At 46.9% G+C, this 10,143-nt stretch overlaps 1 protein-coding gene and 1 long non-coding RNA gene across 2 annotated transcripts; one reads left to right on the top strand and one right to left on the bottom strand.

Moving 5' to 3' along the window:
- Nucleotides 1-272: 272 nt before the first annotated feature.
- Nucleotides 273-9,829, top strand: CCDC185 (coiled-coil domain containing 185). The gene is made up of 3 exons (XM_002809420.5): nucleotides 273-478; nucleotides 5,047-5,198; nucleotides 7,631-9,829. The coding sequence occupies exon 3, from the start codon at nucleotides 7,830-7,832 to the stop codon at nucleotides 9,699-9,701; it is 1,872 nt and encodes a 623-aa protein (XP_002809466.2). The 5' UTR covers nucleotides 273-478; nucleotides 5,047-5,198; nucleotides 7,631-7,829; the 3' UTR covers nucleotides 9,702-9,829.
- On the bottom strand, nucleotides 5,415-7,559 carry LOC129047837 (uncharacterized). Its single transcript, XR_008509628.1, has 3 exons — nucleotides 7,182-7,559; nucleotides 6,014-6,222; nucleotides 5,415-5,668 (listed from the first exon to the last, which is right to left on the bottom strand). It is a non-coding gene; the product is annotated as an uncharacterized LOC129047837 (long non-coding RNA).
- Nucleotides 9,830-10,143: the final 314 nt, after the last annotated feature.

Raw genomic sequence — 10,143 nt, 5'->3', positions numbered from 1 at the left:
GCTAATTTTTTTGTATTTTTAGTAGAGACAGGGTTTCACCGTGTTAGCCAAGATGGTCTCGATCTCCTGACCTTCTGATCCACCTGCCTCAGCCTCCCAAAGTGCTGGGATTACAGGCGTGAGCCACTGTGAATTTTTAGTGCAGTCAATCATTTATTTCATTCATTCAACAAATATTTATCAAGTTCCTGAGTGGGGGTGAAAAAAGCAGGTGAGAGCCTTTCTCTCATGGAACTTACTGGAGGATGACTTGGTTAACCAAATCTTCACAGAACTCTCAAGTGTAGGCCTGCAATGAACACACCCACCAAGGCGAGAAGCTGCTACTCTAAAGGAGCTGTGAGAGTGTATAGTAGAGAATTTAATCTGATCAGGGATGGCTTTCTCTGAACCAAGACTTCAAGAAGGAACCCCGTTCCATGCAAAGGGGAGAACAGTTAATGACTCTCACCAGAGGTACGGCCGTGCAGAGACCCAGGTAGGTGGATGAAGGTGCTTTCAAAAGGTTCTTGTGGACAGAAGCAGTTGCTGAATGCACAGACAGGGCCACCCACAGTTTGTGAATTCTACTCCAGCCCCATGTGTGGGTGGCTTTGAGTGAAAAGAACACTATGAGTTACCCACTGAAAATTCTTTCATAGTATAATAAATCTGCTGGATGCAGAGGCTAGAATTTAAGTGGGCTGAGGGTGCCCTACCCTACCTAACATCAGCAAAGGATTCACGATGCACAGCATATTACAATATATGCACAGTTAGCCATCACAGCAAACCATTCATCACCAGAATTCTATTGCAGTGCTATCTTCCCTCACTTCTATCTTTCGGGGGAAAAACAAATTTCCTTTAAGGTTGAAAACTTCATGCTCAATTTTAGCAAAAACAGAAAACATTTTAAAAATGGAACTTTAAAAGCCTCACACATTTTTTTTAAAGTTTCAACAAAGCACATTCTTTAAAATTAAAAATAAAATTATTCAATGTAATGCCTATGTGATGCTGAGGATGAAGGAACTCCAAATTGGATACGTTATTAAGCGAGACTATTTCCTCAAGTTTCCACTGGGTCAATGTCTTCCTGTGTTTTAACATTACAAACTAGTTGTAATAACATTTCAAAAATCAGCAACTTTATCACACCGTTTTGTGTTTCTGTGTTACTTTTGAGTGATCCAGTAACTGCAGCCCAGTCCTGTTATCTCCCTGTGGAATTGAATTCACTGTCAACTCTAAGTTGAATACTTATTTCGAGTTCTTCCTTTCTTCGTAAGAATTAGTTAATTATCATCTCCTGCTTTTAATTGCATGAAGTTTACAAATGTGAAAAACATTAAAATCCTAAGATGCAGCAAAACTAGAAGTGTTTAAAATACTCTTATGCTCTCCGGGCTACACGTGATTTTCTCTGGCTGTAATTATGCAGTCCTAGCAAGAGGTTGGGGTGAGGGACCAGGGTCCGATCCTGACTCCACTGCCAACTAATTTCATGATCTTGAGCAGTTGTCTCTTAGAAAGAACAGTTGGCCCAGAAAGAACAGTGCCTATTTCGCATAGTTGTGGTAGGGTTTGCACATAAAGCACTTAGAGCAGTGATCTAACACCCGCTCAATATGTATCTGCCATCATTTTTATACATATAACCTCTCATACACATGGAATATTTGCATTGTGGGTAAGTGATTGTTTCCATGGTAACAACTTTCCTATTTCTAGGCCCTTATCCCGCTATTTTCTTTTTTTAAAACAGAAGTTTATAGGCTACAGTTTTCATTCTTAGCACTACATTAACATGAGTTTTTCACTTATTGCCCTGGGTGTTTGCATACTTTTTTTTTTTTTTTTTTACTGTTTTGCAGGTCTGGTATTTTTAACGAGTCCATATCTCGTAGGCTCATGTAGAGAGTGGTCCTGTACTGTATTCTCAGATACTGTTACTTAGGGGAATGTTTTCCTGTGTAGTGAGGAAAAAGTGGAGGTGGGGCATAAAAGAACAGAAATTCTGTGAAATTGTACTGCAAAAACTGATTTTTGAAAATTAATAATTGCTGGGTGTGGTAGCTCATGCTTGTAATCCAAGCACTTTGGGAGGCTGAGGCAGGTAGATCACTGAGCCTGGGAATTTGAGAGCAGGCTGGACAACATGGTGAAACCCCGTCTCTACAAAAAATACAACAATTAGCCAGGCATGGTGCTGCACGCCTGTAGTCCTAGCTACTCAAGAGGCTGAGGTGGGAGAATCACTTGAGCCTGGGAGGTCGAAGCTGCAGTGAGCTGAGATCACGCCACTGCATTCCCGCCTGGTGACAGAGTGAGACTCTGTCTAAAAAAAAAAAAAAAGAGAGAGAGAGAAAGAAAACTGGCCAGGCACGGTGGCTTATGCCTGTAACCCCAGCACTTTGGAAGGTCAAGGTGGGCAAATCACATGAGGTCAGGAGTTCGAGACCAGCCTGGCCAACATGGTGAAAACCCATCTCTACTAAAAATACAAAAATTACCTGGGCATGGTGGTGCACACCTATAGTGCCAACTTCTTGGGAGGCTGAGGCAGGAGAATCACTTGGACCCAGGAGGCAGAGGTTGCAGTGAGCCAAGATTGTGCCACTGCACTCCAGCCTGGGCGACAGAGTGAGACTCTGTCTCAAAAACAAAACAAAACAAAAAGGAAATTAATAATTTACCCTATCATCCAGCCATTAAGGAAAAAAGGAACTTTCCACATAAATATTATCCTCCTAGTAGAGGTGGTTTCAAAGCAATACAATTATATAGAATAAAAATTACCTAAATGTTAAAAGCTTGTGCTTACTCCATGAATATTGGGGAACCTCAATTAATCTACAGCAGCTCTGTCCAAAGGACATATAGTGTGGTATCTATTGTACATGCACATGTGCAATTTTTATTAGTAGCCACTTTAATATAAGTAACAAGAAACATGAAATTAATTTCAGTAATACATTTAATCTAGCCTAATGTGTTCAAAATACTATCATCTCAACATGTAACCAATATAAAAAAAAGTATTGAGATATTTTACATTTTTTCATACTGCTTTTGAGATCCAGTGTGTATTTTATACTTACAGCACACATCAATTCAAATTATTCATGCTCAAGGGCACATACCATGTATGAGTACGGGCTGCCATATTAGACAGAGTAGCTATAGCTTTTTTCTCCCATTTGACCCACCCCAGAATTAGATGCTCTGCTAAGAGATCGAATTTGAAGTCACCACAACAGCTAACAATCTGTTCTGAGGAAGGGTGTGGAACGCATTTCAATTCCACAGATGAATTTGAATTGTGGGGTCAGAGCACATTCTGCCATATTTTCCAAGTCTCCAACAAATTAGGAGGTCCAGGTCTTCATTTGGCAGAAGGCTCACATTCTAAGGCATCCAGCAAAATACATTGAGGATTTTTTTCTGCCAAATAAAAATGATTGTTCTTAGTATCAAGGGAATGTTTGGCAGTGTAGCATTTGCAAAACATCTCCTTCATCTGTCCCAGGAAAGAGCTGACTGTAGCTTCCAGCCTGGGATCCTCTGAGGGGTTTCCATAAGATGCTACAGATGCTGGTGAGGAAGATTTTCTTGGCTCTGTGACGATGTGCTAAGGCTTGGAACTTCCCCACCAGGACCCTCAAAGGAAAGGTTTCTCTTCCGAGTTTTGGTGGTTTACTCCAGACATTCTATTTGTTGTTCTGTGTAGGGTTAACTTGTTATTATAACTTCTTTTACCAAATTTCCAAGATTGTTGTCTTCAAGATCACCTAGACTGGAGATCTGCTATCACTGCCACTTGGGTTAGAAACTCTCCTTCTCCATATGAAAGCATCCCCATGACATGAACCCTCAAACTCTGACCTGTTCCTCCAATCCATTCCTTCCTGTCCCCTGGCTATTGCCCTGGTTTGCATTTCCTTATTGCCCACCCAGACTGCTGAACCAGCCTACTAATTGATCATCCACGCTGCTGCCAGGGTGAGCTTTCTAAAATCTAGATCCCATTGGGTTTCTTTCCTGGTTTCAAGAGTTTTATTGACTTCTCCCTGTGATCTATACAGTGGATTTCAACCCTCACGAAAAAGGATTGAAACAGAAGAACCCCAAATTTTTTCAGTGAAGTGTTATAAGGATCTCCAAGATAAAGTCTAAGTTCCCCTGGGTAAAGCAAGGACAGAGGCCTCAGAGCCTGCCCTAAAGTCCTCCAGCCCTGCCCTTCTGGGCCCAACACAGCTCTGAGGAATCCTGGAGCTCTTCTGGACACAGCTGGGATGCTGCAACCCAGTGGGAGGATGTCTATGCTTCCTGGCTTGGCATAGCAGGCCCTCCAGAATCTGCCCCGGCCTACCTTTCTGGCCTCATCACCTGCCACTTCACTGTACACACTCTCCATGCCCCTGCTACACAAATCACACAACCCCGATGTGCCAGGCATTCGAGGCTCCACACTGCAGTCCATGCAGCTTCCTCGGCCTGGTGTCTTCCTGCTCATCCCTGTCTGGACAATCCTAATTGTCCTTCCAGGTTTCACTCCAGTGTCATCCTGTATGGAGCCCTCTCTTCTAAAAAATTCGCACAGAGCACACCCCCACCTTCCCCTGGGAAATCTGTTAAGGTGAACTGTTTAACCACTTACAACATCTGCTACCTAGACCTGTTTCTCTTAGCAATATCATCTTTCTAATCCTGGCCCAGATTATCAATAAATGTGTGTGACATTATGAAGTGAAGACTGTGTCCTTTATTCCATCATCAGCAGAGGTGAGTGAGCCATACACAATTCCCTGAGGAATCCTGAGAACCCTCAGAGGAAGCAAGAGGCCAAAGAGCCCTGAACTGGAAATCTGAGCCCTTGGGTTCTCTATTCTGGCTCCATCCCAGACTAAGTCTTTAAATTCAGCTCTACACTGCCATGGTTTTAGTGCATTTGGCATAATGATAATGATGATTCTAATGGCTAATATTTATAAGGCAGCTACCACATGCAGACAGACACTGCTGTAAGCATTTTTCATGGATTAACTCATTTTTGCTTTACAGAACAAAGGCTGAAGCATTTACTAGATTGAACCCTTTCTCCAGCTGCATTTGGGACTGAAAGAGACTTTACAGGGATGAGGAAAGGTGAAATGACTGCTCAGGTGACTCAGCTGCTAGCAGAACTGGCTGGTGGCAGGTCTCCTGGCTTTCAGGTGAGTATACTTTCACCCATATAACACTGCTCTGTGGGAGTAGCCTGGGTATTGACCTGTCCCTGCAAAATGTTTTACAAAGCATCAACAGAGAGATATGACACTCAGCTATCAGCACAACTCAATACATGAAAAAAATTTCCTAACTTCAAAAGTTAAATGATTCCATTCAAATTTGGCTTACTTTTTAAATTACCATCCAGTAAGGACTATATTCACATAAAATAATTTATTTAACAAGGATACAAATGGTGCCAATAAAATCTAGGGTAGAAAAACTTCTTATCCCCAGCTATAGACATGCTGGTGAAATCCTAACCAGGCAGAGTGGCTCCTTCCACTGTAGTTAAGGCTGCTACCATGTGGCTTCAAGGACATGGTGTCCATGACCCTCTGCTGTACATCAGATCATAATTCTCTTAAAAGCATGGCTCAATTTAAAGTGTATTCCCCGAGAGGCAGGCAGCACGCTATCATGGAAAGAGAAGTAAATCTGAAGTCAAAACTCCTGCCATTGACCAAGTGACCCTGGGGAAATCAGTTAATATGGCCAAGTCTCAGATTTGTCCAGTGGAAAATATTATCAAGGCTATTGGTCCTTCCTAGCTGGGGTTGCTGTGATGCTTCAAGGAGATGTGAATGAAGAGGATTGGTGTGGGTAAATACTCATTTTTCTTCTTTAAGGAATGGTCATACTTGGATAATGCTATCCAGAACTGTTTCCTCATTACAACCCTGCCTTAATCTCTTCCGGATGCTATTAACAAAATACCACAGATTGGGTGGCATATAAATGAATGAAATTTATTTCTCACCATTTTTAAGGCTAAGAAGTCCAAGATCAAGACATCAGATTTGGTGTCTGGTGAGGATCCTCTCCCTGGTTCAGAGATGGCCATCTTTTCACTGTGTCCTCACGTGACAGAAGGGATGAGGGATTTCTCTGGGGCTCCTTTTATAAGGGCACTAATCCCATTGATGAGGGCTCCACTTGTATGACCTAATCACCTCCTAATACTATCACCTTGAGGGTTGGAATTTTAACATATGAATTTGGGGGAAACACAAACCTTCAGACCACAGCAACCCCAGAGAAGAGAAATGACTTAGCCAAGATTCACAGTATGATGTGGACATGACAGAGCTTGGAGTCACCACTTTCTAGCACTCTATCCTTTACTTAAACTATTTTAGGATTACATTAATTTCATTATTTTCTTAAGCTAGGAATCTGCAGAAATATTTGCAAATTCATATATTACTTGAAGTCTTAACACTTTCTTTTTGAGACAAAGTCTCACTCTGTTGCCCAGGCTGGGGTGCAGTGACACAATCATGGCTCACTGCAGCCTCAAATTCCTGGGCTCAAGCAATCCTTCTACCTCAGCCTCCAGAGTAGCTGGCACTACAAATGCACTCACCATGTCCAGCTAATTTTTAAAATTTTTATATAGAGGCAGGATCTTTCTATGTTGCCCAGACTGGTCTAAGTCCTGGGCTCAAGGGATCCTCCTGCCTTGCCTTCCCAACATGCTAGGATTACAGGTATGAGCCACCACCCAGCCCAACTCTTAAAACTTTTAACTGATGCTTAGCATGGCACCAAAATAATATTTATTGAATGTATTCTGGTGCCAACCTCTGGATGCATAATTTCATTTGACCCTCACAACAGTCCTGCAATGCTGGTATGATGAGGCCCCGCTTCCCATTCCACCTTGCTGGAACTGGAGGTCAGGGAAACTTAGGGAATTTGCCCAAGAGCCCATGAGTGAAGAGTAGTAGAGGAGATTCAAATTCTTTTTCTCTACCAGATCCAGTGTTTTTCCCATTAGCCAAGGGTGCCTCAACAAGGAACAAGAATCCCACAAAATTGGAGGAAAAGGGAAAAAAAAAATGTAATTTCAACATGGTGTTCACTGATGCTATGCTATTGCAGAAATGTGCACGCAGCATTCATATTTTGACAAAAGCAGTAATTACCATATTAGGAAATAGAGTCGTCTTCTTCCTTTTCTGAAAATCTTAAAAAGTAAACATTAAAGCATACTTTGGGCTTGCTAACTTAAAACGGCAAATGGGTGGTGTCGCGTCCACAGCCGCTCTATTTGACCACATTGCAGAGGTACACACGTGCAGGACGGTGATTCTGCAGCTAAGGGTACCTCCTCCCTGAAACTACCCCGGCCCTTCTCCCCACCCCTTCCATTCTGAGGGTGACGCCTTCACCTGGGCTCTCTTAAAATCCTGCTATTTGTGTGCAAATGCGAGTTCAAATTTCTCCCTGAAACACTGATGGGGGGACACTATGCACCCTCAGCTTTAAATGTCACCCTGATTTCCTACATATTCCCTCCTCCAAACTGCAATCCCTCTCTCCCCCACCCGACCCCCACCACCCCCATCCCCGCCTCCTGTCCTTCCCATTCCAGGTGCTCCGGGTGCTAGCAAAGCTGGGGTGGGCGGCGCCGGGCAAGGGCTGAAGACTGCGGGGACCCAGCTGCCAGGCGCATTGTGAAGTGGCCCGAGCGTCACAGGCGACCCGGACCCCGGGACCGGGGGGCGGGGCGGGTGTCTGCAGGGGAGGTCTCAGGCCCCTTGGGCAGACGCTGCGCGTACCCAGAGGGAGGGATGGCAGGCTTCAGCCACTTCTCCCAGCCGCCCTACCGGGACCTTGGGGAATCCCCGCGGCCGGGCGGAGAGCGAGAGTCCACGCAGCGGCTGGGCGGGCAGAGGTCCGGAGCCGACTCCCCCGCGTGCTCCCGGGCCGGGACTCCGGGTGCGGAGAGTGAAGCTGGGGCGTGCTGGCTGCACCCGCACTGTTCTTTCACCCCGCGGCCTCGCAGGCGCGGGTGCTCAAACTCACCGCGGGGCAGCCGAAGCCTGAGCGATGTGGCCCGCAGGCCCCTGGACCGCTCCAGGAAGCACCGGCCCCGCAGTAGGCGCCTGGAAGATGCATGGGGAGAGACAGGAACCAAGCCCCGCCCAGCTTGGCAGCTGAAGACCCAGCTGCCACCCCAGCGGCCGCAGCCCTGTCCGCATTACCCTCTGGCCCAGGGAGACTCGCCCCCGCCTTACCCCGGAGGAGCTGGCACTCCCCTGAGTGGCACATTCAGGGTAGAAAAGGCGCAGGGTGGAGACCAGTGGGCAGTGCCACTCGGCAGACATCTAGGTCGCTGGTCCCCTTCCTCAGTTCCCTCTGAGCGGTCTTCTGTGCCCTCGCAAAAGTTCAGGAGGCACTCAGCCTGCGTGTGCGCCCAGAAGAGAGACAGCAGCGACCAGGTTGAGTCATTAGCCAGCCGGGACTCCCAGGCCTCGGCCACCAGCAAAGAGATGCGCAGCCTGCACACCCAGGTCCTGAAGAGCAAGCTGGAAGAGGTGGTGGTGTCCTCCCAGGACCAGCAGATTGTGGCCCTGGTGCTGACCCGTCTCAAGAAGGCCCAGAGGATGCGGGAGCTGCAGCAGCAGGCGGCTGAGGCCTGGGAGGAGCTGAAGCACTCGGATCAGAAGGTCCAGATGACCCTGGAGCGGGAGCGCCGGCTGCTGCTGCAGCAGAGCCAGGAGCAGTGGCAGGAGAAGGAGCAGCGCAAGACCCTCCAGAGCCCTGAGCAGCGCGGCCGGCGGCTGGACAGCCAGAGGAAGAACGTGCCCCCGGGGGAAAGCCGGTGGAAGGAGCAACCAGAGGACCAGGAGAGCCCGCGCCAGGAGAAGCTGGAGAAGGCGCGCGCCGAGGCAGAGCACCGAAAGCAGTGCCAGGTGCGGCGCCTGCGGGAGCAGGAGAAGATGCTACGGAACCTCCGGGAGCAGCACAGCCTGCAGCTGCAGAGGAGGCTGGTGGAGGCCTGTCGCAAGAGGCACCTACATGCTGTGGAGGGCCAGAAGAAGGTCCAGGACACCAACCTGAGCTCCCTCATCAATTACCAGGCCCGGAAGGTCCTCATGGACTGCCAGGCCAAGGCTGAGGAGCTCCTTAGGCAGCTGTCCCTGGAACAAAGTTTCCAGCGGTCCCAGGAGATACACCAGGGCCTGATGAAGGAGCGGCACCGCGAGCTGAGGGAGAAGGCCCAGAAGGAGGAAGAGCAGTTGCAGCAGGCCAGGTGGCGCGCAGGGGAGTCAGAGGAGCAGAGGAAGATGCGCAAAAGGATTCTGGTGAAGCTGGCGGATGAGAAGATCCGACAGGCCAGGAGTCACGTGCACAAGACCACTAGGGACAAGGTGCAGCACCTCCGGGAGCTCAACCACCTGAGGGAGAAAAACCACCACATCCTGAAACTGAAAGCCGAGAAGGAGGAAAAGTGTCACATTGAGGGCATCAAGGAGGCCATTAAGAAAAAGGAGCAGAGGGTGCGGCACATTTCCCAAGGGAAAGACCCAAACTTCCAGGAGTTCCAGAAGCTCCCTCAGGCCTCCAGGAGAGAGGAGAGAGCGCCTCCCAACAGCTCCCTTGATCAGATGGTACTAGAGGCCCAGCTCCGTGCCTGTCAGCAGAACAGGGATTACTGAGAACCAAGGACGCCTGGCTTACAGCGCGCAGCCAGAAGGAGATGTGGCAATGTGATTCCTTTTGTAATCTGATTATAATTGAACATTGATTTTAAAAAAGCATGCAAAATAGCTGCAATTTCCTCTCATGAACTGGTTTATTGATTCACTTGGATAGTTTAGAGGGTTGGGGAGAAAATGTTGGGAATTTCTATGAAAATGACTTCGCTTTGTGAATTTCGATTTGAATAGAAAATACTCATTTAGCTCTCAAGTAATCTTAGAAACACACAACAGGAACATTTTGGAGACACCAGAGAAAAATCTATAGTTAGGGATACAGTTCTGTGATATGTCTTAAGTCTTTTCCTGTCCCAGAACTTATGAAAGGTTGAAGTATAAAGTACCCATCATAAGAAATCTCCAAGACAAAAAGAAATTTTAAAAAGGGTGAAGTGGGAGG

Source organism: Pongo abelii, chromosome 1 (genome assembly GCF_028885655.2).
Source record: "Pongo abelii isolate AG06213 chromosome 1, NHGRI_mPonAbe1-v2.0_pri, whole genome shotgun sequence".
Taxonomy (NCBI): domain Eukaryota; kingdom Metazoa; phylum Chordata; class Mammalia; order Primates; family Hominidae; genus Pongo; species Pongo abelii.
The sequence above is the reverse complement of the archived record's forward strand: the minus strand, read 5'-3'. Positions and strand labels throughout refer to the sequence as shown.